The sequence below is a fragment of the Ascidia mentula genome, chromosome 8 (assembly GCF_947561715.1).
Source record: "Ascidia mentula chromosome 8, kaAscMent1.1, whole genome shotgun sequence".
Taxonomy (NCBI): Eukaryota; Metazoa; Chordata; class Ascidiacea; order Phlebobranchia; family Ascidiidae; genus Ascidia; species Ascidia mentula.
The window spans coordinates 5,582,408-5,608,475 of record NC_138573.1 but is presented as its reverse complement, the minus strand read 5'-3'; the positions used below and the strand labels follow the sequence as shown (position 1 = coordinate 5,608,475).

The 26,068-nt window shown below is 37.5% G+C and overlaps 5 protein-coding genes across 8 annotated transcripts; 1 reads left to right on the top strand and 4 right to left on the bottom strand.

The window, feature by feature from the left end:
* Positions 1 to 1,259: 1,259 nt before the first annotated feature.
* On the bottom strand, positions 1,260 to 5,514 carry LOC145911222 (uncharacterized). 3 transcript variants are annotated; one of them, XM_082998492.1, is made up of 3 exons: positions 5,421 to 5,514; positions 3,269 to 4,706; positions 2,873 to 2,981 (listed from the first exon to the last, which is right to left on the bottom strand). In XM_082998492.1, the coding sequence occupies exons 2-3, from the start codon at positions 4,688 to 4,690 to the stop codon at positions 2,973 to 2,975; spliced, it is 1,431 nt and encodes a 476-aa protein (XP_082854618.1). In that variant the 5' UTR covers positions 4,691 to 4,706; positions 5,421 to 5,514; the 3' UTR covers positions 2,873 to 2,972. The 3 variants fall into 3 exon arrangements, with proteins under 3 accessions (XP_082854616.1, XP_082854617.1, XP_082854618.1); XM_082998490.1 differs by having other exon boundaries at positions 1,260 to 4,706; XM_082998491.1 differs by lacking the exon at positions 5,421 to 5,514 and having other exon boundaries at positions 1,260 to 3,704; positions 3,772 to 3,950.
* Positions 5,515 to 9,517: 4,003 nt separating this feature from the next.
* On the bottom strand, positions 9,518 to 13,213 carry LOC145911084 (uncharacterized). Its single transcript, XM_082998327.1, has one exon. It carries the CDS (start codon positions 13,008 to 13,010, stop codon positions 9,651 to 9,653), a length of 3,360 nt encoding a protein of 1,119 aa, XP_082854453.1. The 5' UTR covers positions 13,011 to 13,213; the 3' UTR covers positions 9,518 to 9,650.
* A 3,109-nt stretch (positions 13,214 to 16,322) lies between these two features.
* Positions 16,323 to 21,470, top strand: LOC145910864 (deubiquitinating protein VCPIP1-like). Of its 2 annotated transcripts, none has more exons than XM_082998076.1 (12): positions 16,323 to 16,352; positions 16,662 to 16,896; positions 16,960 to 17,082; positions 17,246 to 17,379; positions 17,528 to 17,682; positions 17,771 to 17,946; positions 18,065 to 18,229; positions 18,422 to 18,699; positions 18,784 to 18,967; positions 19,104 to 19,267; positions 19,429 to 19,660; positions 19,940 to 21,470. In XM_082998076.1, the coding sequence occupies exons 2-12, from the start codon at positions 16,831 to 16,833 to the stop codon at positions 21,140 to 21,142; spliced, it is 2,880 nt and encodes a 959-aa protein (XP_082854202.1). In that variant the 5' UTR covers positions 16,323 to 16,352; positions 16,662 to 16,830; the 3' UTR covers positions 21,143 to 21,470. The 2 variants fall into 2 exon arrangements, with proteins under 2 accessions (XP_082854202.1, XP_082854203.1); XM_082998077.1 differs by lacking the exon at positions 16,323 to 16,352 and having other exon boundaries at positions 16,666 to 16,688; positions 16,747 to 16,896.
* Positions 21,471 to 21,511: 41 nt separating this feature from the next.
* On the bottom strand, positions 21,512 to 23,550 carry LOC145911319 (ATP-dependent RNA helicase DHX33-like). Its single transcript, XM_082998626.1, has one exon. The coding sequence runs from the start codon at positions 23,477 to 23,479 to the stop codon at positions 21,512 to 21,514; it is 1,968 nt and encodes a 655-aa protein (XP_082854752.1). The 5' UTR covers positions 23,480 to 23,550.
* Positions 23,551 to 23,894: 344 nt separating this feature from the next.
* Positions 23,895 to 25,971, bottom strand: LOC145910319 (small ribosomal subunit protein eS6-like). Its single transcript, XM_082997391.1, has 7 exons — positions 25,923 to 25,971; positions 25,615 to 25,746; positions 25,457 to 25,555; positions 25,169 to 25,280; positions 24,807 to 24,956; positions 24,332 to 24,489; positions 23,895 to 24,012 (listed from the first exon to the last, which is right to left on the bottom strand). Exons 1-7 carry the CDS (start codon positions 25,926 to 25,928, stop codon positions 23,923 to 23,925), a joined length of 747 nt encoding a protein of 248 aa, XP_082853517.1. The 5' UTR covers positions 25,929 to 25,971; the 3' UTR covers positions 23,895 to 23,922.
* Between the last annotated feature and the right edge of the window lie 97 nt (positions 25,972 to 26,068).

Genomic DNA, 26,068 nt, shown 5'->3' with positions numbered 1-26,068 from the left:
CGTACGGCAGCAATCCAAATGAAACCACAAGAAATGGAATCGTGTGGAATCAGCACAGAATGGGTTAGGCAACTATCCTATCCTGTAGGCCGCATCTCACAATTAAATCCTAAAAATTGAGTTTTAGAAGTCATTTGTCATTGTGCACCTGGTTACAGTTTCTCTTGTTTGCCAAAAACAATTGCCGGGTCTGATGACTCATGAAGGGGGACTACATTGCTGATCAGAAAAAAAAATGACTGCAGCTGCATTAAGACTAGCACATTGGGGGGTTTTGCAAAGGCTAACTGCTAAATTGTCAGTCGTAGGGGGTGTACAAACAGCCCCGGGGGGGGGGGGGAGGCAAGACAGTTACAAGACATCTAATTCTTAATGAATTGTGTAGAGGAGGGTTGGTGGCTTCACTTAATCGCAAATGGAGGGTACTTTCTGTGATTCATTTTTTCACAAAACAAACCTACATTTTTTTCTGCTTTTTTGACCCAAATAATGGCCAACAGAGGGTCAAAATGCCCCCGAGAGAGCAGTTAAAGTAGTTATCTCGATTATAAATTTGGCCAGAATTCCTAGTCAAGGGTCGGCACTAACAGAAATTCACAAATTGACTATACTTTCTGTGATTCATTTTTCCACAAAATCTACCTCAATATTTGGGTAGTTTTTTAGCTACATGTTCAACAGCACCCTCTACCAATTTACTGCCTGACTAATAACCCTGAAAACCATGGTAAAACTGCCCCAAACACGCTGAAAATCGCCCTGGCAACAGCCTGTTCATCTGCGCTCATGCATGACCCATTGCATTGTTACACATAATTTTACTCTGTTCCGCAGGACAGAGTTCGAGAAGGGCATTTCCCAACCGGGAAAGTATTTTCCATAGAAATACAGAGATGCGGCCTGTAACTAATTTTGACCTGAATGCTTAGACAAGAGGCGGGCCTAAAATAAAATTATAAATTAGGGTATACTTCTGCGATTCAATTTTGAGCTACATCTCCTTGAACATTTTGAAGCTTTTTTAACTAACTTTTTCACAGCACCCAGAGAAAGGCAAAAAATGCACTAACACTGCACCAAACATACCCAAAATCGGCACCAGGAAAGAAGACAATTTTTGTTTTTGTAACTAACAACTGCATGCGTAACATGTTTTACCTGCTGTTCACTTATATTTTACTCACAGGAAACAGAAACCTAAATCATTTTTTGTTTACAGTTTGAAACTTTTTACATGTACAAAATATTCAAAGGTCCAACACAAAAAAATGACAATTCAAATTCAAAACACAGAGAGAGACAATGCAAACAGCACACTTCAATTATCAATATTTTCAAGTAACTCTTCCATCATTGCTTTACCACTAGAGGACAATCCACCTGACCTGAACAATACTGTTGTACAATACCACATATATGTTTTTTGGACCAGGGGAGTGACGCATATACTTGGTTGAGAATGGTACATTTTTTCAAAATGTTGTGCAAATTTAGGATTTTTGAACAAGTCCAAATTCAAACCAGCACATGTTAGATGATGATTTAGAATTTTAAAATGTGGGTAAAATTTCCTCATCAAACCATCACATTTCAAAAGAGTTTCAATATTGTCTGCATTTCTGTATGCATGCTCTATCATATTCAGCAAACCTTGTACTGACATGGACATAGCCTCCTGATCTATACTTTCAAGATCAGGATCCCTCACAACTAATGCAGCAACAAAACTACGGTGCAGTTTTTTATTTTGAACAACTTGTTCCTTTAATTTGTTCATTGCTTCCACATTGTTTCTGTTTGTAATTATCCCGACCAAGTGATCCATGGTTTTTGAGTCTTCAAATTTTACCATGTCATTGTTGTTCAAAGCATGGTATGCTTCATGGGCATGAATAACATACTTCAATTTAGGAAAGGATAATGATGTTTTTACCAATTCCAGTGAGTCATTGTTATTATGTACCTCATTGCAAATTATATCAACTACCTGTTTCCACATAAGCATGTTTTGTTCAGGGTGTGAATCATCAAAAGATTTGACAAAGTCCAAAGCCTGCCCAACACCACCCCTTTCAAGCAACATTTTAATACGGGCAATCACCAATGTCGGCATTTCTTCAGGTTTGTAGCCAGGTACAACTTCTTGCAGCATTGTCTCAAAGCTTTCAAAATCATCACTTTTCACATTTTTCATCATGAGACAAAGTAGCTCTGATGGGACACTTTTGTCATCCTGAACTACCAACTTAACTTGATCCAAATGTTTTGAAGTGCTCTGTTCATTTCCAAAAGCAGCTTCGAGAAGAGTACCTAAGGCCTTATTAGCAGAAAAAATCTCAGGTGTCTTAATGTTATTCCGGATCAAGTTGTTGACCAAAGCATGTGTTGTTGCTAAGGGTACTTTGGGAAGAACTTGCTCTGGTATTTTATCATAAACTGTTGTAACACTATCACTTAGTTCACTTGTGGAATCACATTTGGATAGTGCCAAAAGAATTTCGTCAACCACAAGCAAATATGATTCCTCATCCAAAATTGACTCAATGTCATTTAAAACCTGTGTGTACATTTTCCCAACATTTTCCTCTTGTATGACACTATGCACCCAACTCTTTAAAAGACCTGCTGTGTCCTCAGAAAAGGTAAAATTACCTGAATTTAGAAGGTTTGAAGCAGCTGTGAATTTTTCGGCCTGGATTAGTGAAATGTACAAAATCCAATTGGCTTTGTTTTGTGTAATTGTTTGAGCAAGGCGCTCCATTACAAAGTTTTCCAGTTTTTCAGACCATGATGCAAAATACCTTGGAGGTATTATGCAGATATGACCTTTAATTACAAAGTTTGAAAAGTGTTTCTCTAGTTGAAAGACATTGCCGGTACTGACAAAATGCCAAAATAGAGTGTGCAAATACATAGGATGCAAATGTGTGCACTCATCCATTAGCAAATTTTCAAATTGACTTAAATGCTTCTCAGAATTTCTGTAATGGTATAAAGCACAAGTAAGTAATTGGGTTGCATGTGGAGCTGATGAAGCACATATTGTGGAGACCACATGTGCTGGTTTATCAAGATTATTAAGTTCATGTTTGTAAGTCAAAACATATGACCGAAAATTATCATTCAAAAGTAGCTCCAACATATTTTGACCAATTTGATCCAATTTTCGCAAACACCAAATGAAAAATCTTGTGTGAAATTTAAAACCTGCATCTTCTAAGGCATGCCTTAATATAAGAAAACGTTCCTGCTGTTGTTTTGAACTCACCTTCATGCAACCAACAAAAAGTAGTGGTTTGGACAGTAAGTACCAGGCCTGGTCATCAGCCATATGTTTTAGAGAGTCCAATAAACTTTCAGCCAACTGGATTGGGTCAATAGACTCATTAGATATATAATCTGTTATCAATTTTGAAAGAGATTTTTGCAAGTGTTGTTCTTCTATATCAGATGCCATATCATTGCTGTAGGCTGAAGAAATCATTTGCTGTACCTCCTTAAAATCAAAAGAACCCACATTGGAGAGTGGTAGGAAATAGTGAGGTTTTATTACATGGTTAGTTTCACTTTTTGTCAGGTAGTCTTGCAAAAGAAACTTTTTAAACTGTGCAACATGTGGCACAGCCATCATGCCAACATCCAAACCAGAGTGATATTCTTGAAGAAATGAAACTTCATCCAGAATAGCTTCTACAGTTTCTGCACTATTAACAACATCAAAGAGATAGGCATCAGCTATACGCTTAAACTGTGTTCCAAAGTTGAACTTACAATGACTGTACAACTGTTTTAAAACTACACTGCATTCTTTGCCATCCATTGCATCCACAACTTGTAGGAAATCAAAATAGGATTTAATATCAACATGATTAAACAAAAAATGTGTCAAAATTGTGAACTTTTTCTTTTGAAAAAGACTGGTGATTAGAGGGGTAGCTTCTTCCATTGGCATTGCTACATTGACACTTTCATGGTACTGTTTTACGGCAGTTTCAAACCTTTCAAATTCATTTGCATCGAGAAAACCTTGACAAACAATACCAACTTCAGACCATTTGAAATAAAAATTAACCATTGCTTCCTGAATCACTTTCATTCCCATTGTAGCATCTCCATGGGCACATTTAGCTTTGGCCAAATACCCCAAACTTTTGCTGGGTATGTTCATGCCAGTTGACTTCATGTAGTCAAAAAAGTGTTTTACACTGTTTATGTCATTTTTTCTGCAGCTATCACCAATAAATTTTGAAAAAGTCTCTGAATTTGGGGCTGCATGTGAGGCTTCCATTATTTGCAAAATTTCATCAAATGAAAACTCTATGTCGTTGTCAAGTAAAGCCTGCACATAGGCATTGTAAAAATCGGTATTTTTTTTAGTTACATTGTCTGTAACTGTGCTGAGCAATGCTTTAATTTCTTCTTTCGTTGCAAGGCAGTCTGAATTCATGAGTGAAAAAATATTCTTCGCAGTATATGGTGTAAGCTCTCCACGCTGGATTATGGTTTTCACATTGCTAGTTAATAATCCAATGGGGATAAAACCATCGTAAATCTTTTTCCTTTTCAGAACTGCCATTCCACCTTGTTGGTTACTCAGGGGTTTTCTCATGGGATGAGCAAGTTGATGCTGCGCGCAAGCATTTGTGGTCACAAAGATTCCTCGAATTTTATTACGAGCTGCAAATGCCATGGTTGTTGACTCCTTCCTGAAATGTAGGCAAATTAATTTTATGAGTAGTCTTTTTTTGCGAATAAATACAGTTTTAGAACAATTTCCTCAGAAGCAATGCATATATTAAACATAATGCAACATGCAACCTTGGCATATTAAAATGGTTTCAGTGCACAAAGATTACATTCTGATGTTTTGATGCCTTATTTCACATGGGGCAGTTTTAGTTCCCAAAGCACACAACTTGGAATCTGTGCGCCAAAACATAAAAGCACAACTACGCGAATCGCGATGTCACTCACATCGCCAGTTAATCGAGAAGGGGCTGTAACGTAGGTTACGGCCAATATAGGTAAGCGTCCAAGCTCAGCAATTTTGTCCAAATCGGTTACCTAAATATGTGACTGCAGCGGCACACAAGGAGTTACTCATTTTCCTCCAAGGGGGGTAGTTTAAAACATTTACCCTATACTTTGCACTGTGTCCACGATAGGTAACTTTGTTAAACGCTAGGGTAGTCACGCTATACCAGTGCTTCCCAACCAGTGGGTCGCGACTAATTGGTTGGTCGCGAAGCTATTTCAGGTGGGTCGCGAAGCATTTCTGAATGTTACAGTTTTCTATCAGATCACTAAATTATTGCATTATCATTACGTAACATTGTTTGGTCATGTCTCATTGTGGGTCGCACAATAAAACTTGCATTAAAAGTGGGCCGTGAAAAAGGTTGGGAAGCACTGCGCTATACCTTGCACTGTGTCCACGATGGGTAACTACACGTTATACCTTCTTCTTGGGGATCCACGATGGTGCTGACTTGCTGGTCTGAATGCACTTTAATTAATGAAACATATCTTCCTAATCGTAAATATTCCTTTCCATGCATTTGGCCACTTTCTTTCGATAAAAAGTGAAAGCACGTGAGCCATTTCGTGCACTGCGGTGTTGAAAAACTCATCTTCTGCACCAGTCGTGCCAGTAAATATTACAAAAAAAAAGGTTTTTTTACACCGTTTTTTTGTCTGGCACCACACTGGTGGAACTCTTCCACGGTCATATATCCTTATAAGTCATCATTGGGTTCAGGCAGTTACCGTATTTTACGGACCATAAAGCGCACCCGATTATAAGGCGCACTGTCAATAAATTGCTTTGATTAGTTTTTTGTTCATACATAAGGCGCACCGGGCTATAGAACGCAACGTATTTTGAGGAGTATGGGTTACCGTATAGCTCATCAAACAAAAACTTGTTACGTAATAAATGTAAGCAAGTCACAATAGTATGAATATCACAGTTGCTAGTTGCTTTTACCGTAGTTTATTGTGTAAGACGATGGTTTATTTATAATAGTATCGGTACTGGTTTTGAGTGTAGGCAATAAAGCACTACTTGATCCATACATTAGGCGCACCGGCTTATAAGACGCACGATCAATTTATGAGGGAAAAAAAGGATTTAAGTTGCGCCTTATGGTCCGTAAAATACGGTACCATTTTTCAGCAATAACGCTGAATGGAAATGCATAAATTTTGTTGAGCGCCTCAGTGGTGTTTTGCTGGCGTTTTTCAACTTTACATAAATTTGTTACCATCATAGTAATGGCACGTGACCGATGAATTTGTCTAAAATGGCGCTTGCATCAATTTCTGGTCGGAAATACTTTTAAACAATGCGTGCAGTGTGTATGAATTCCTTTCGACAAACAAGTTGACGACAGCACACCCTTACACACATCAAACCAATTCTCAGTCTTACTATTGAAAAATTCTTCGTAGGCCTTTCCTTGCAAACACTAAAATACACTGTCGTAAAATGCTGTTGACCTGAATATTCTCCGTAACAAACAGAAACTTACTTGATTGAAAATTCCCTGTGTGCCGCTGCAGTCACGTGTTTAGGTAACCGATTTTGGCTAGATTACTGATCTTGGACACTTACCCTTGTTGGCCGTAACCTTACAGCCCTACATGAGTTAATCACGTTGCGCACAGAGGAAAATATATAAACGTACACAAGTCGGAACACACGAAATCGTCATATTTTTTGTAGGATATGGTACGTAAGTTTACTACAGACTTTCTTTTGAACACCCTTTTCTTTGTATATACATCATTAATACACTTCGGTCTCGCACCATTAGCATTTTTATCGGACTGTTCTCGGGACCGATGTGGATCACAGGAAACGTTCTCTGAGAACCGAGTTGGCGTTTGCGTTTCGATGGGTTTTGCATTGACCAGCACGGCCGAGTGACCACCTTCGTCACATGCATCTGTCGCAACCCATCACCTCCCAGTGCGCCTGGCTGCGATCCTACGACAGACGGTGATTCTCCGTGAGGAAATCACCTTTACATAGGCGCCTGACTCGATAACCTTTATAGTTTTATCAGTGCCCTTGTCATTTTATTTCTTTGTAAATTGTTCTTACGCGTAGTTGCTTTTTTTTCGCAAAAAATACATGATTTGATTTATCTGATCTCTATAGAAACAGTAGGATATGGGTAAAAATGCCGCAATCAAGTGATGGTGTATAGAATGTGTGTAGTTAAGTATGTATTGAACAGAACGTTCTCTAATTAGTATTCGCATGCTTGGTTAATCTTTGAAAATCATGATACAATAAATAATAAAGGAACTGCATGTTACCCGGTATCAGCGAAGATCCGAATTCAATAACCAAGATCATCTTCTGAAGCTTTGTGTGAGGAAAACATCATAAATAATAAATACTCCGAAAGTGCGGCATGCCCCAAATAAATATGATTTACAAAGTGCTCGGATTTAGCCTAAAATTTATTTAAAATCATTTGCAGGTGTTTTCCTGAGCTGTGCTTGTGCGACTTTGTGCAATTTTTTGCACACCCTCCGGACGCCCGTGAGATGAACCCTTCATTTTCATTGCAGAGTATCGGCATGTCCGAAGACGTTTGTTCCAAGCCTGTCACTGTGCAGTAAGGGATGTGCTGGACCGAATCTAGTTACTGACACTTCTTAACGGGTGCCTCTTACAACATGTATCGTAGGCATCAGTGGATTTCCAATCTATAAGGCAAGCTCGAATTGCTTCGCTATTATTACAACACATCTCAATTTATTATAGTTGTGATAAAAAGTAATGATTTTTTTTGACATCTGTAACTAAAATCGCGTTTTTTTTTAGCGCTTTAGTTAATAACAGTTAAGGCCACATATCAGTATTGTTGCGTTTAACGCGTGTTCTTCTCTAAACTCCATATATCCGACACCAATCAGGTAAACAAACTTATATTGAGATGGCTAAACGTATACGTATACGGCAGCAATTCAAATGAAACCACAAGAAATGGAATCGTGTGGAATCAGCACAGATATGGGTTGATTCATCTTCACGTCCCCCACCAACAACACAAGCAATTATGCAAATCATTATGTATATGGTGGCCGCTGGTCAAAGGCAAGTCAGGGCGGACCAGCAAGTTACAACAGTTTAGAGTCAGGGCAGTCGTTTGTAATTATGTTTGCACACGTTTGTGTTGTCGTTTTGTACTTGGGAAATAGGTCACGAATATAAAAAATTCCAATATTATATTTTTCATGTTAATATTTCACTGTGTTCGCTACAGTATTAAATCCCCAAAATCAAGCTTTGAAGGCTATCGACATTAACACCCATTAGTGATTTGGCCACAACAATTCCTGTGGTCGGTGACCCATGAAGATCTACTGGTACCATTTTAAAAGAAAAATAAATTGATTGCAGCTGTACGGACAAACACAGCAAGGATCTGAAGAACCTCCAGGAGTATCTTTGTGTCCTACAGGATAGCAAAAACAGTCCCAGGGGCTACCAAAGCAACTTTTCTGTGACAATTCTTTTGCCATTGCATAGAAAAGGGTTAGGGCCAACATTAAATTGCAAATTGGACGAGTTTTTTGTGATTCATTTTTTCACAAAACCAACTTACAGTTTTTGCAGCCTATTCAGCTAAAATAATATCCTACCAGAGGGCGAAATGCCCCGTGGGGGGCAATTTAGGCAACATATCCTGTAACTAATTTTGACCTGAATGCGTAGACAAGAGGCGGGCCTAATATAAAATCTTAAATTAGGGTATACTTCTGTGAATCAATTTTGAGCTACATCTCCTTGAACATTTTGAAGCTTTTTAGCTAACTTTTTCACAGCACCCAGAGAAGGACAAAAATGCACTAAAACTTCACCAAACATGCTGAAAATCGCCCTGGCAACAGCACGTGCCTTCCCGCTCATTCAACTATAAATTTGACCCCAATGCATCACCGGTTGCCTTGTGACGTAAATGAGTTTCTCTGCGACAGAGGAGAACAAGACGGGCATTCCCCGCGGGCGAACTTTTTTAATAGAAATACCGAAATGCGGTCTGCCTCACAAAAAAAAAACAAGTTTTGGGCCAACATTCAATTGGAAATTGGACGAGGTTTTTGTGATTCATTTTTTGACAAAACCTACCTATTGTTTGCAGACTCTTTAGACAAAATAACGTCAAACCAGGGGACAAAATACCCCTTGGAGGCCTTCAAGCAACTAACTTTGACCTGAATGCGGAAATAATATGGGCTACCATAAAATGACTGTATGCTTTTGTGGTTGAATTTTCAACAAAATCCCCCTGATCAGCTTTTTTTAACTCCAAACAAATAAACACCCAACACCAAATAAATAGCTGACTAAAAAGGTTAAAAAAATGCAATAAAACTGCTGCAAACACGCTAAAAATCGGCACCAGGGAAGAAGACATTTTTTTTGGTGTAGCTAACAACTGCATGCGTAACATGTTTTACCTGCTGTTCACTTATATTTTACTCACAGGAAACAGAAACCTAAATCATTTTTTGTTTACAGTTTGAAACTTGTTACAGAACACTTTTTACAGGTACAAAATATTCAAAGGTCCAACAAACAAAATGACAATTCAAATTAAAAACACAGAGAGAGACAATGCAAACAGCACACTTTAATTATCAATATTTTCAAGAAACTCTTCCATCATTGCTTTACCACTAGAGGACAATCCACCTGACCTAAACAATACTGTTGTACAATACCAGGTATATGTTTTTTGGACCAGGGGAGTGACGCATATACTTGGTTGAGAATGGTACATTTTTTCAAAATGTTGTGCAAATTTAGGATTTTTGAACAAATCCAAATCCAAACCAGCACATGTTAGATGATGATTTAGAATTTTAAAATGTGGGTAAAATTTTCTCATCAAACCATCACATTTCAAAAGAGTTTCAATATTGTCTGCATTTTTGTATGCATGCTCTATCATTTTCAGCAAACTTTGTACTGACATGGACATAGCCTCCTTATCTATACTTTCAAGATCAGGATCCCTCACAACTAATGCAGCAACAAAACTACTGTGCAGTTTTTCATTTTGAACAACTTGTTCCTTTAATTTGTTCATTGCTTCCACATTGTTTCTGTTTGTAATTATCCCGACCAAATGATCCATGGTTTTTGAGTCTTCAAATTTTACCATGTCATTGTTGTTCAAAGCATGGTATGCTTCATGGGCATGAATAACATACTTCAATTTAGGAAAGGATAATGAAGTTTTTACCAATTCCAGTGAGTCATTGTTATTATGTACCTCATTGCAAATTATATCAACTACCTGTTTCCACATAAGCATGTTTTGTTCAGGGTGTGAATCATCAAAAGATTTGACAAAGTCCAAAGCCTGCCCAACACCACCCCTTTCAAGCAACATTTTAATACGGGCAATCACCAATGTCGGCATTTCTTCAGGTTTGTAGCCAGGTACAACTTCTTGCAGCATTGTCTCGAAGCTTTCAAAGTCATCACTTTTCACATTTTTCATCATGAGACAAAGTAGCTCCGATGGGACACTTTTGTCATCCTGAACAACCAACTTAACTTGATCCAAATATTTTGAAGTGCTCTGTTCATTTCCAAAAGCAGTTTCGAGAAGAGTACCCAAGGCCTTATTAGCAGAAAAAATCTCAGGTGTCTTAATGTTATTCCGGATCAAGTTGTTGACCAAAGCATGAGTTGTTGCTAAGGGTACTTTGGGAAGAACTTGCTCTGGTATTTTATCATAAACTGTTGTAACACCATCACTTAGTTCACTTGTGGAATCACATTTGGATAGTGCCAAAAGAATTTCGTCAACCACAAGCAAATATGATTCCTCATCCAAAATTGACTCAATGTCATTTAAAACCTGTGTGTACATTTTCCCAACATTTTCCTCTTGTATGACACTATGCACCCAACTCTTTAAAAGACCTGCTGTGTCCTCAGAAAAGGTGAAATTACCTGAATTTAGAAGGTTTGAAGCAGCTGTGAATTTTTCGGCCTGGATTAGTGAAATGTACACAATCCAATTGGCTTTGTTTTGTGTAATTGTTTGAGCAAGGCGCTCCATTACAAAGTTTTCCAGTTTTTCAGACCATGATGCAAAATACCTTGGAGGTATTATGCAGATATGACCTTTAATTACAAAGTTTGAAAAGTGTTTCTCTAGTTGAAAGACATTGCCGGTACTGACGAAATGCCAAAATAAAGTGTGTAAATTAGTAGCATACAAATGTGTGCACTCATCCATTAGCAAATTTTCAAATTGACTTAAATGCTTCTCAGAATTTCTGTAATGGTATAAAGCACAAGTAAGTAATTTTGTAGCATGTGGAGTTGATGAAGCACATATTTTGGAGACTACCTGTGCTGGTTTATCAAGATCCCTAAGATCATATTTGTTATTCAAAACATATGACCGAAAATCATCATTCAAAAGTGGCTCCAACATATTTTGACCAATTTGATCCAATTTTCGCAAACACCAAATGAAAAATCCTGTGTGAAATTTATAACCTGCATCTTCTAAGGCATGCCTTAACTTAAAAAAACGTTCCTGCTGTTGTTTGGAACGCACCTTCATGCAACCTGCAAAAAGTAGTTGTTTGGACAATAAGCACCAGGCCTGGTCATCAGCCACATGTTTTAGGGAGTCCAATAAACTTTCAGCCAACTGGTTTGGGTCAATAGACTCATCAAATAAATAATCTGTTATCAATTTTGAAAGAGATTTTTGCAAGTTTTGTTCTTCCATATCATTGCTGTAGGCTGAAGAAATTATTTGCTGTACCTCCTTAAAATCAAAAGAATCCACATCGGACAGTGGTAGGAAATAGTGAGGTTTTATTACATGGTTAGTTTCACTTTTTGTCAGGTAGTCTTGCAAAAGAAACTTTTTAAACTGTGCAATATGTGGCACAGCCATCATGACAACATCCAAACCAGAGTGATATTCTTGAAGAAATGAAACTTCATCCAGAATAGCTTCTACAGTTTCTGCACTATTAACAACATCAAAGAGATAGGCATCAGCTATACGCTTAAACTGTGTTCCAAAGTTGAACTTACAATGACTGTACAACTGTTTTAAAACTACACTGAATCCTTTGCCATCCAATGCATCCACAACTTGTAGGAAATCAAAATAGGATTTAATATCAACATGATTAAACAAAAAATGTGTCAAAATTGTGAACTTTTTCTTTTGAAAAAGACTGGTGATTAAAGGGGTAGCTTCTTCCATTGGCATTGCTACATTGACACTGTCATGGTACTGTTTAACAGCAGTTTCAAACCTTTCAAATTCATTTGCATCGAGAAAACCTTGACAAACAATACCAACTTCAGACCATTTGAAATAAAAATTAACCATTGCTTCCTGAATCACTTTCATTCCCATTGTAGCATCTCCTTGGGCACATTTAGCTTTGGCCAAATACCCCAAACTTTTGCTAGGTATGTTCATGCCAGTTGACTTCATGTAATCAAAAAAGTGTTTTACACTGTTTATGTCATTTTTTCTGCAGCTATCACCAATAAATTTTGAAAAAGTCTCTGAATTTGGGGCTGCATGTGAGGCTTCCATTATTTGCAAAATTTCATCAAATGAAAACTCTATGTCGTTGTCAAGTAAAGCCTGCACATAGGCATTGTAAAAATCGGTATTTTTTTTAGTTACATTGTCTGTAACTGTGCTAAGCAATGCTTTAATTTCTTCTTTCGTTGCAAGGCAGTCTGAATTCATGAGTGAAAAAATATTCTTCGCAGTATGTGGTGTAAGCTCTCCACGCTGAATCATGGTTTTCACATTGCTAGTTAATAATCCAATGGGGATAAAACCATCGTAAATCTGTTTCCTTTTCAGAAATGCCATTCCACCTTGTTGGTAACTCAGGGGTTTTCTCATGGGATGAGCAAGTTGATGCTGCGCGCAAGCATTTGTGGTAACAAAGATTTCTCGAATTTTAAAACGAGCTGCAAATGCCATGGTTGTTGACTCCTTCCTGAAATGTAGGCAAATTATTTTATGAGTAGTCTTTTTCTTGCGAATAAATAAAGTTTTAGAACACTTTCTATATATATATTAAACATAATGCAACATGCAACCTTGGCATATTACAATGGTTTCAGTGCACAAAGATTACATTCAGATGTTTTAATGCCTTATTTTCACATGGGGCAGTTTTAGTTCCCAAAACACACAATTTGGAATCTGTGCGCCAAAATATAAAAGCACAACTACGCGAATCACGATGTCACTCACATCGCCAGTTAATCACGTTGCGCACAGAGGATAATATATAAACGTAAAGATGTCGGGACACACGAAATCGTCATATTTTTTCATACGATATAGAATTTAAGTTTACTACGGACCTTCTTTTGAACACTTTTTTCTTTTTACATCATTAATACAGTGAGTTTTAAAAATTGGCCTGTTGCAATTAATACTTCGGTTTCGAACCATGATGTTAGCGAGGTGTTTACGAGCGAGGAACTCGGTATGGAAAATGGTATGCCGAGCACATCTCGTTAGGGCCTCGTACAAGGGCGCAAAGAAAACTGGAGAATGCGTCACTTTTCAGGAGAAAGGGAACTTAGCGTCGCCTTTAGTACTATGTTTCTGAATACGAGTTGCATAATTTGCCATAACTTGCGCATATGCAGTTTAGAATCTTGAATTGACCCCACTTTTTTATCTGTTTACATTATTTAGGTAAGTTTAGGATAATATGAGACCGAAATCACAAATCAAATTGTTACTTTGGTTTCAAGCAGTTGAGGAAATGCCTTAAAAGTGTAGTCATTAATTTCATTTTAATTGTTATAAAATTTTAATTAAATTACAATTTTACCACACCTACTTTGCGAGCTATTATTAAAATCTTTTACACGCGGGAAACTTACAATGGGTGTTAAAATACCTATATAGTCTTCCAATCAATGTTGTCAAAGTTTTTCGCCCTCATTCGGGCGGAAAAGTATGCAAGTTATGTCAGAGCACTTGAAAACTTTGTAATTGCATGGCTATATTGTATTTACTTGCGACGTATGAAAAACAACCCACGCAAAATTGACACTAATATATTTTTGAATGGTGTAGTTCTGTCGATCGTTTCCACAACACTGAGTATTAATGCAACTGCAAAAAACTGCTGCTTTGACGATAGCAACTGCCTTGGTTGTGTTGGGCATTTCGATAAATGGCCGTTTCTTGATCGTTTCGAATTTAAACGATCGGAAATCTTTCCACGAATAAATGCGGATTATAGTGTTATGTTTGTTATTGAGCAATATTAAAATAGCTTATTTTAATATCGCTTTATTGTTTTGCTTTTAAATACCCTTTATTTTATAGCTTTTGCAAATCTTCTAAAAGTATTAAAACAAAAGCAAAATTATACTATTTCTCCCAAGTCTAACATATCCCATGAATACTTGGTTATATTTGGCCTTTTTATGACAAATAATTGCAAAATATGCTGTCGCAATACAGTTTTATTTCCACAAAAAATGAGTTTAGCGAGTGGTCTGAGATCCTCGTTAGTTAGCGAGGAACTTATAGCGAGAATCGTTTAGCGAGAACGCGGCTCGTCATACCGAAAGATGCGTAGGCGAGGCTTCCTGACTTATATATTAACAACAGAATTTCGTAAGAATTTGTACGAAAATTATAAAATTTGCTGTTACACGTCATTCTCAATAGTAGCGAATAGTCGCAGCCAAGTGATGTAGAATGTATGTAGTCTTGAACAGAACGTTCTTTAATTAGTATTCGCATGCTTGGTTAATCTTTGAAGATCATGATACAATAAAGGAACTGCATGCTACCCGGTATCAGCGAAGATCCGAATTAAAAAATCAAGATCATCTTCTGAAGCTTTGTGTGAGGAAAACATCATAAATAATAAATACTCCGAAAGTGCGGCATGCCCCAAATAAATATGATTTACAAAATGCTCGGTTTGGCCTAAAATTTATTTAAAATCATTTGCAGTCATTTTAAATGTTTTTTTCAGGGCATGTACGTGGGTCCGAAAGAGAATCGCTGTTTGACATTCACATTAGTATTATCGGTGAATAACAAACATCTTCACTAACAGGGTGAAATAAATGTTTAACGTTTCGGCTAAATAATAATAATAATAATAATCAGTATTTCTATAATTGCAGCAATCCAACTGATTCCGGTCGGCTTGCTGCCATGCTGTGCTAAGTCTGCTTGCGTGTTCTTGCTGTAGACTAATGAATTTAAAATACCGTGAACAGACTTATTTATTAATGGAAACACACGTTTGCTATGCCATGTGGCGTAAAGTTAAATTTGTTCCAAGCGCGTTTGACTAGAGTTTATCACGTGCCTGAATTGCAGCGAATTACTATCAAAAGAACGTGCGAACGTCACAGCGCGATGGTGAGAAATAACAGGCTCGAGAGAGGGTCTGAGAGAGAGAGAGACTAGATTGTCCAAGGATAAGGAAATGGGCGTTTTATAACGAAGTGTCAAAAATAATGTGTTGTCCAAAATAATGTGTTGTCCAGATGCCAGAAAGCTTGTGGAAAGTCTTGCAGGAAAGCTTAAACTCTGCATGCGTCCTTTCCGTCTGGTGTTCCAGTGGTGAGTTTCAGAAAACATGCGGCGTTGTCAGAACTACGCCAGGGAAAACATGCGTGTTGCCACAATGTACATCATCACTGGATCCGGCCTACAAAAACTAGATTATTAACAGAGGTTTGGCCTACTGTAAACAGACTCCATATTGTTCAACAATTTTCCACTAATAAATACGCACAAATTTAACTTTTAAACTTTCCTAACAAATGCCTTTTTTGTTATCTATTTCTACAAGTTATGTAGTCTACAATTTCAAAAAATTGAATTTAGGGAAAAAGTTTTTTCAAATGAAAATTGATGGAAACTTATGACGTATTAAGCGGGGATTTAAGCCGCGCTTAAAGTTAAGCGAGGTTTCTGCATAGCTCTTAAAAGTTAAGCGGGGATTTAAGCCGAGCTTAAAGTTAAGCGGGTCGAATTAGGGTGGTTTCTGCATAACCCTTTGTCTTTTTTTAATCCGAATACTTATTTTTCTGTGTTGGCAAATCGTCTAAACCAGACGCGTTATGAATCTTTGCTAAATAAATCTAATTAATCAATTCGATTTTTGGGGGCCATCGTATCGATTTTGGAGGGCCAACGCAACAACGCATTGAATTTTTCCCTTTCTGGTTTTTCTGGCAATAGAAAAAGCGAAATGTTTGTAAAAACGTTACGCATGATTAATCAGATTTTTTTGGCATCAAAAGATGCACAGATAAAACCACGAAAAAGGTAAAAGGCCAAATTTATTCAATTAATTTTTAAGAATAAAATAAACACAATTAACGTTAAATTGACACCCGATAGTCTTGTGTGGAATGCTCAAAATACAATTTGTTTACAATTGGATTTAACAGTTACTAAAATGCTGTTTCTAGTCAAATGTTTGTACCGCTGATTAGTCGTAACGTAACGTTTTAACAAAGTTTTGCTTATCCATTCTGTGAGAAGGTTTACTCTGTCCTAAGAACTGAAATGAATCAAATATGGCCTGTAAACCGTGCAATCACAGTCTAATTCCATTTATTTTTTTCTATTTAGCACCAATGGATGGTCTTTCACTTACGGGTAACAATAAATGCTCACTGTTGATCTTAAATTCGACAATATAACTACCTACCTATAGGGGTGTGATTCAATTGCCATCTTTTACATGTGCAATGATACTTATAAATGGTTGTGGGAACTCTACTGTGACTGAAAGTTCGCCATGGAGACTGAATTACAGGAACACTATGAAACATTAAGTGGACAATGCCCCGACATAGAGTGTAATGTAAGTGCATTATGCTTCTGTGTTTCCCTGACTCTTGTTTTTTAACTGAACATGTATTTGCAGAATACTTTGTATTTTTTCTCCACAACAACCATTATCACTTGTCCATCATGTGGACAGGAACACAAAAAAGCTGCCTTAATAAATATGTGTATTTTGGACAAAAAGAAAGACTTGGCCAAAATGGTACAATAACTTTCGTATTGTTGTTGTATAGCAAAAATGTCAGTTTCATATGCTATTTAAAATTTTCCAATGAAAATTATTTTAAATGAAGAACTGTGTTGCCGCATCGGTTCTGGTAAAAACCTAATATAAACAAATATATTTTACTGTTGTGAAAATGTAGGTAAAGGGTTACTTGGCAAACCTTGGTATGCCCCACAAAGGTACTGAATTTGTGAAGGTTAATGGCTTGTCAAACTTTCAATGCAAACTTCTTTCACCTCTGTTAACTCTCTATGGGATGAACAAAGAGGGCAGGTAGGCTTACAAGATGTTAAAAGTTTTCTCAGATATTATGTAGTAGCCACACTTTTTTATTTTTTTTATTATGCTTATGGAACAGTGCTCTATACACAAATTTGCAAATTATAATAACTACATTTTCATCTGTGATTTGTGGTTGCAGGCCAAAGTTGCTAACAGAGTTGGGGCATGGAGAAATGATAAACTGTGGTAAACTTATTGGAAATAGAACCTTTCATATTGATTCCAGTCACATAGAAATTGATGGATATGGGAAGGACAAAACTGGTAGTCTAAAATATTTGGAAGGGTTTTTAGGTATGATGATATGAATAGTGTGTTTGTTGTGTTTCGCTGGCTATTTTGGTAAACTGCTACACCATGTGGTTTTTTCTGAACTGTGCAGATGTTCTGAGAGAACATCATAATGGTGAGGAACTGTTGATACCACTGCATGCAGATGGCGACGGCCATTGCCTAGTGCATGCAGTGTCAAGAGCTCTGATCGGAAGGGAAATGTTTTGGCATGGTCTGAGAAAAAACTTGCAATCACACCTGATTGCCCATCTATCAGAGTACAAAGTGAGTACTCTGAGTTTTACGAGTTTGCAAAAAAAGTTTAAAATTGTTTCCTGGACAAAATGTTATTTTAAAACGGAAAAATGTTAGGTATATAAAAAATGTGCATCGTTATGTGTAGGATCTGTTCAAAGAATTTCATGACGAAGATGAATGGGATTCATTGATTGATGAAGCTGACCCATTTAACAGTTCGGGTGGTATAACAGGGGGTCTGGGCAATATACACATTTTTGCTTTGAGCAATACACTACAGAGGCCAATTATGCTAATAGACATGCCAAAGGTGGGTCTTCACTTGACAAACTTTTTTAGGTTAAATATCTCTCTTTCTCTCATTTTTAATACAACCCTGATATTGAGATTAATTGGTCAACGTTAGTTGTAATTGAGTCGCTAACACTAACTATTTTAAGTAAAGTCATGTCTCCCGATACTTTGTCCGCTTCACAAAACTGTCTGATGTCTATTTTGGCAGAACATGCAAAAGGTGGGCGACTATTCTGGACTGTTTGTACCTGTTCTGAGCGACCCAAAGTTGTGTCTTGAAAAGTCACCAATTTGCATTGCATGGAGTGGGGCAGCCCACAATCATTTTGTACCACTGGTTCCAATTCAAGACAAACCACTTCCAACTATACCCAGGGAGCTTGTGCCAAATGTGTGGGGTGTTTCCCCAGAAAAGGCCAACCAATATTTGGATTTTAATGAAGATGGCAGCATTACTATTGGTAGAGGCAAACCATTGAAGACAAGGTGTTTGGTCTTGAAATTGTGACAAGTTTTCTTTCATTGTGGATGTGGTAAGAAGGGTCTTGATGCATTTTTAATTGTTTTCAGCTACTTGTTAAGACTGGCCCGGGCAATGGAGTCAACTTTTGTGCAACATTATGAGGTCTCCTGCATGCTTGTTGAGGACTTTTACCAGTTTGTGTACTATCCAAGAAAGTTTTTGATTCAGCCCTATCAGATGACCACTGTGACAAAAGCAGCGTTTCTTGAGAAAAAAATTCGAAAATGTTTGGTAAGTATATATATATATATATATATAGTTTGCACCACAAAATGCAGTGCTGCAAGAAACATAATTAGTGCTTTGGTAGTACTAAATGACTAGTTCTCACATGCAAGCTATCTATATGAACAGTTACTCTACGCAGGATTGCAAAGCATTACAAGAGCTACCAGTCAGCTTTTCGATGCTACGTCCAGGTGGAAGTCTCTACAATCTTGTAATTGAGTGTCACCAAACCCCAAAGATCAACAAGCAGTACACATTTCAGTCACACAAAATTGTTTGCATTTACGATGATGAAGTTAACATGTAAGTGTTTTGGTTGGTGATTTTTGACTATTTATTTTCTTGTGTGGCTTTTGAATAATAGTAAAAACATGATACTTTGCATGACAGCCATACTGGCACATGAATTCTGAACTGAATAATTGGACATGATGATTTATGATAGATTATCCCTTGTTTGGCAGGCTAGCTGTGTCCAACAGTGAATGTATAACATGTAAAAGATATCAAACAAGAGAGGTCGACAAATATGGAAACATAATTTACCATAATGGGGATGCCACAGACAATCCTACTCAAATACCCACAAAGTGCAACTGCAAGTATAAGCACTATTGGAATGGCAAAGAATATGATAACCTGCCAGAAATTTTCTCAATGACTTTGGAGTGGGAAGGCACAACGCACACGGTCGAGGTATGTTCAAAGGTTACTGAATGTGTAACTTGCATGCAAGTGATAACATGTCTGTAATAATAAACTACACCTACCGAAATAATGTTATTGCCATTTTAAACAAATAAAATCTATTGTCATTAATTATTTCACTCAATATGTTAGAGCCTTAATTCAATTGAACATTGGTATCTACATATATTTGACATGAAGCATCTCTTAATAACATAACCCAAAAGTAACATTGGTCATTACCACTAATTCTATAAATTGGTCCTTGCAACTTTTTTGTCTTTGAAGGTTCTGTGGTTTTATGGCGATTCAAACCCAGACCTAAATAGCAACCCCCACATTGAAGCAAAGCGTATTGTCCAGGACCATTTTGGATCAACTGGCACTGAAGAGTTAGTTTCACAACTTGCTGATTGCTTAACGGCAAAGCAAAATGAATTCAACCGTGTTGTGGCTCTTAATCAAGAAGATACAAGCCACGAGACTGAACTTCTTAATTCCATACAGGAGGCAAGCAAGAGTGACCCCGACAAGCCAGTGGCCACTGCCAAATTTAACAGTATTCCCACTACCTCTACCACCAGTGTTGAGAATATCCCTATTGTGCAGTCCGCGTTTAAACGAAAGTCGAATGGCCAACCTATAGTTGGGGATCAAACACAGAGCAACCAAGTAAAATACAAAGTGACTGTAAAAATATCAACCTGTAAGGGACAGAAAAAAACTTTTAAACTGCAGTCGCTTACTTCAGTCAAGGACCTAAAGGCATTGATTCATTCTTGCTTTCACATCCCAGAGGAAAAGCAGGTTTTAAAATATGGGTTTCCTCCTAAAGTTCTCGATGACATGGAAACAATTGAGCTCAAAAGTGGGGACCAGATCAAGGTGGATGAAAAGAAAGTTCAGCAAAATGATGAATCTGAAATGAAGAAAAGTCACTCAATTCCTAAAGCTTCCACTGGGATGCCCTTGGACCCGATTACAAATACCACCAGTTTGTACATCAAACTTGAACAGTTAAAGCGGGAGTTTGAACTTAGCAAGTTGTCAGACATGTGGGATTTTTGTTGCAAAATGCCGGAACTTTTTCTCCGAGGTGGTGTTTTTTACCAACAATTTGAAATTGACATTGGACTTAAACATGGAAGCCATTGTTCCTTTCCCCTAATTCCAGGAAAAAGATTTCAGTTTAATGAGAAACACGACCGGATTGAGTTGTGTCTAGAACCCGTTGGACACTTTCCTGTTGATAACGACATTTTGCATGTTATTAAAAAGTTAGCATCAGCAAATGTTGGTGAAGGTGATAATAATGGATCCACAAAAGAAAAGGAATCAGAAAATGAAGACAATTCATCAGCTAAATCAAGACTGGCTCCCGGTTACTTAACAGTTGGAAATCAACCGACCACTTTGACTAAAGAAGAAATTAATACCCAAAGAAATGAATTGAGGAAATGGGTTCAGCAGTTGTCTGATGAAAAGAAGTAGTCAAATTTCTTTGTGTTGTTGTGTATTATTTTATTTTTTACTGCTGAAGAAAAATCATGTTCCTTGCAAGATTTAAGGTATTTGTAGAAGTTTTGTATTTTCTTGTCAGACAGGCTGCATAAAATGCAATTGCATTTTCCAAGTTATAAAAACTGTGCTTTGCCATAATGACTGCTGACACTGTGATAATGCATCTTGTGTGACAAAAAAATTATCTGAGTATTAAAAAAACTATTAAGTTCCTTTCATTTCTTGTGACAAAAATTTGTGGTACTTGCCTGTTACATACTTTCTCTCATTCACAAATATAAACTGAAAATAAATACATACTCCGTGATTATGTGTTAGTTTATTTCTCAGATACCAGTGCTACTTGTGACCCTTAAGTTTTTTTTTGAAATATTCTGGGGCACTTTCATAAAGCCAGTCGGGGTCAACAACACATAGATCACGCATGTAGCATTTAGTAGTATGTACCAATTCTCTAAACACAACATAAGCTGGCTTGGCCTGAAATAAACAGGAGGAAGGGTGAATGTATACTGTTTGATTGGAGTCGATAGCACGATATGATCCATCAGGGTGCAGTTCAGCTGCATTTATAAACAAACCGGCTGCAGCACTTTTTCGTAGTGCAGTTATGTCTCGATGACTAGAAGTCACGACTATCTTGGCTTTCAAGCACAAGTCTCTCAATTGTTTTCGAATGTCCAAAACAGTGTTCATATTACGCAAGTTAATATAGTTGTCAAAACACCACGTCTTGTTCCCTTTATTCTGTTTAAAGGCACGGTAGATGTTTAACAACATGACAAAGTCACCTTCACTGGCTGTGAACTTCCTTCTGGCAGTATTTGCTTCATCCTTCTTGGCTTGAGGAGTGTACATAACACTATCCACTGATAACATTGCTATTAAGCTTATCATCTCTTCAACACAATGGTTGGCCACAGACGCTACAAGCGCTTTTGCTAGCTTAGGTTCTAGCGGAAAGATTGCAAGCTTCTTTCCTAATTCTGTAAGTTTATATCCATTGGTTTCTTTATCTTGTATTCCCCCAAGAATCCTCAATTCTTCAAAGGCAACATTCAATGATTTTTTACTTGGCGGGTCTATAAAATCAAAGTTTGCAACGTCATCGATTCCAATTGCCATAAGCTGGAGCACAATGTTGCTAACATTAGAACGCTGAATCTCTGGAATGGCATTTTGTCTTAATTTTTCAAACTCTTCTTCAGTGTACAATCTGTAGACAGTTCCAGGTCTTTCCCTTCCTGCTCTGCCAGCTCTTTGCCAAGCCTGAGCCTGTGAAATCCACTGCCTTGCCAAAACATCTAAACCGGTGGAAGGGTGAAACGTTTTAGCCTTTACCCTACCTGGGTCAATCACAAATTTTATTCCTCTTATGGTAACAGATGTTTCGGCTATATTTGTTGACAGAACTACCTTCCGTGAGCCTTTGGCAGTTTTTTTAAATGCTTTGAGTTGTTGGTGTTGTGGAAGCGTTGCGAACAATGGGCACACATGCAACTTGGGCAGGTTTTGTGGCATTGTCTGGCTAATTTCTTTTACTGTTTGGCACATAGATTCAATTTCTTCCTGTCCAGTAAGAAACACCAAGATGTCATCTTGTTCTGGTTCACTTTTGTGCAATTGGAAAATAGTACTTAAGGCTGTGTTGTAATAGTCTTTGTGTGAGTCTGCTGTGTAAAGTAACTTAATAGAATGAAGCCTTCCTTCAATATAAAGCACAGGGGCTTGATTAAAATACTTTGAAAAATGGTCCACATCCATTGTTGCTGACATGACAATCAGCTTTAATGTGTCATTGCTCTTGTTTCTATGATTTTGAGCCTGTTTGACAATTCCAAATAGCACATCAGTTTGTATGGTCCTTTCATGAGCTTCATCCAGAATGATGCAGGAGTATTTTGAAAGTAGTTTGTCACCTATAGCCTCCCTCAATAACATGCCATCAGTCATGTACTTAATTTTTGTGCTGGGGGTTGTACAATCCTCAAACCTTACACAATACCCAACATCAGAGCCCAAGTCACTACCAAATTCTTTTGCCACTCTTTGAGCAATGGTTATAGCTGCTACCCTCCGTGGCTGGGTACAGCCAATTATTCCACCCTTACACAAACCTTCTCCCAAAATGAACTGTGGAATTTGTGTAGTTTTTCCACTTGCAGTTTCCCCAATTACAATGGCTGAATCCACTTTTTTAAATTCTTTAATAAACTTTTTTCGAGCTCCATGAATTGGAAGGTTTAGCTGGTCTTGTGGCAGTTCACTGCTGGGGCGACGAGCACAGTCATTTTCCAAGGGCTTCATTTGAATTTGAAAATTAATTTTCTGTATCCTTTACTAATACTTCACAGAATCTTGTTTAATGTACTTTGTTTGTTATTCTGTTGATGTAAAAAAAACATTCTGTAAGCTTAGGAAAAAATACGCAAAATACATGTATCATCGCAGCAAAAGTTTAACCGCACGATGAAGTTTGTTGATAATTTGCATCGGCTCCACGCTTGTGCGGTCATCCGGAACGTCAAAAATTAGCAGTTTACTTATATTTTAACTACTATCAGTGCCTTCACATTTAATCTCGCCTGCTTTTCAATAGACTCAGTTACTTACGTTAATCTTTGCGGTGTGGAACAACGCCAATACAGTTTTGACAGATACTCTCTCACATGAACACGCCTTTCGAAATAATACTAATCTGACAACAACACCAAACACAACATTCCAGTGCGATAGTTTTATTTTTGTAATCACTGGGATGTAACTGAATGCGACTGCGATGCACGCAAGCTGGACAAACGCCTCTTCTTGTGTGCCTGAAGACGCTTCTCCTTGAGCTCCTGGAAATATATTTGCTTGTTTTAAGTTCAAAAACATGATTATTTTCAAAAAGACCTAAAGATACATAAACACAGTCCACATTTTTAACTTGGCAACTGTTAGGTGGTGACTGGCAGACAATTCATGATGGCTGAATGTCTGCTAATTAACCATAGTTTTGATTTTGCACATTAGGTAAAGACCAAGACAGCATGAGAAACTGCCACGGTGGCAAACATGTGCTTCAAATACTACACAACAAAGGATTAAATTCAGCTGGGTAAATTTGGATAAATAAGCTTCTACATGTTGATTATGATTAAATTTGATATCACTGACCTTCTGCTTTTTGGCAAGCAACTTCTTGTACTCTGCCTCCATGACCTTAGCTTGTTCAGAGCGTCTGCGCTTGATGGCCATCCTGTGTCTCTTTCTCTGCAATGTCAGCGGGGTGACAAGGCGCTGGATCTTCGGGGCTTTGGACTTTGGAGGTTTGCCTGCAACAGGGTACAAATGGTTTGTTCTTTCAGCTTTTAATTTAACATAAGTTAACTGTAGAGAGTTACAATACAGCATCAGATACTATCTAGTGCACCAGTCCAATCATGTCAGATCAGAAGGTATATATCCATCATTTGCCTTTAAATCTTGCTTCGTTTGATTTTTGTAACAAGAAATAATGCAATACTTTGGGTCTTGAGAACTGTGTAGTCAAAAATGTGTAACGAAGAGTCAAGAATTTTATCGGTAAGCACCAAAAAAATATGTTCACGTGTAGCCACCTTTAATAATATGGCTAGAGGCAAAAACTGACCTTCCTTGGCTGGCAAAGGTTTTCGGATGACATATCTCCTCACATCGTCTTCTTTTGTCAACATGAAAAGCTTACGTATCTTGCTTGCCCTTTTTGGACCAAGTCTTTTTGGAACAGTTATATCTGTGAGGCCAGGAATGTCTTTTTCACCTATAATGAAGGAAGGTATGTAAGATGCAATACCTGTTTTATCAGCCATCTCAGGAGAACAACTGAATCAGAATTTTTAAGCAATACATGTACACCTTAACAAAATATTGAAAAAACAGTGATTGCTACATATAGTATCTGCAAAAAAAAATTTGCATCAGTATAAATAAATCAACTAAAGCAAATATTTTTTTTAACTACAGACAGCTTACCTCTCTTGACAATAACAAGATTGAGAACACTAAGAGTGGCATCTACAATACAGCCACGGACAGATTTTCGTTTGCGTTCACCAGTTCTGCGTGGTCTGTAACATGAGTGGCCCTGAAATGCAGCCATTCAGTTTACCAGAAAGGGATGCAAAACTGATTATCATTAAGTATATAATAAAACAGTCTCTGCACTAAGGGACAATGTGATGCACCGAAATTTACTATCATACTATGTTATGCATAAACAAATATATCTATTTCTATGCATACAAAAAACAAAATACCAACCTTGCTCAAAAGAAGTCGCACTCTTCCAGCTGTGAGTACTCCTTGTTTCATGGGAAAACCTTGCTTGTCATTGCCTCCCGTGATGCGAACAATATATCCCTTGAAATCAAACAACATTCTAAGTCAACCGGTTAATATGAGTAATGAAATAAACTTACCTTCCATTCATCTCCAAGGCTTTCTGCTGACACTTCTTGTGCCATGCGACGATCGTAGAAGACTCGTAGTTTCTTTTCATCATCTACTTCAAAAACCTTTTGGCAACCCGTTGCCGGGTATGCAATGTTGAGCTAAAAAACAACACGAAGGTAAGACCTTTGCTAAGGATTAGCATATTACATCCGACGTAATCAGGACTTTGGTATGCTTTCAGCGTTATATACACAATGGGGCTAACGTGCCAGTAAACAAAATTTATATTTTTGTCTATTGCTCTTCAAAACAAGGATCATTTCGCGTTACTTACCTTCATTATCACTAAACCTGTACACCCACAGCGGCGTACTCACAAAAAGGAACGAATCTTGCACCCAAATTTTCAATGGTAAACATGAGTTATGGAACAGAGGTTTATTTTTAAAACCGGGATAATATAGTGTTATTATTTTTTGT

Excerpts from the sequence above, each read along its gene's own strand:
- LOC145910864 (XM_082998076.1), top strand. The coding sequence starts at position 16,831 with ATGGAGACTGAATTACAGGAACACTATGAAACATTAAGTGGACAATGC. Across the intron at positions 17,947-18,064 it reads CCCATCTATCAGAGTACAAA|GATCTGTTCAAAGAATTTCA; the intron begins GTGAGTACTCTG and ends CGTTATGTGTAG. Across the intron at positions 18,700-18,783 it reads GGCAAACCATTGAAGACAAG|CTACTTGTTAAGACTGGCCC; the intron begins GTGTTTGGTCTT and ends AATTGTTTTCAG.
- LOC145910319 (XM_082997391.1), bottom strand. Across the intron at positions 25,556-25,614 it reads GCCTTGGAGATGAATGGAAG|GGATATATTGTTCGCATCAC; the intron begins GTAAGTTTATTT and ends TTTGATTTCAAG. Across the intron at positions 25,281-25,456 it reads TGCGACTTCTTTTGAGCAAG|GGCCACTCATGTTACAGACC; the intron begins GTTGGTATTTTG and ends GCTGCATTTCAG.
- LOC145911222 (XM_082998490.1), bottom strand. The coding sequence starts at position 4,690 with ATGGCATTTGCAGCTCGTAATAAAATTCGAGGAATCTTTGTGACCACA.
- LOC145911319 (XM_082998626.1), bottom strand. The coding sequence starts at position 23,479 with ATGAAGCCCTTGGAAAATGACTGTGCTCGTCGCCCCAGCAGTGAACTG.
- LOC145911084 (XM_082998327.1), bottom strand. The coding sequence starts at position 13,010 with ATGGCATTTGCAGCTCGTTTTAAAATTCGAGAAATCTTTGTTACCACA.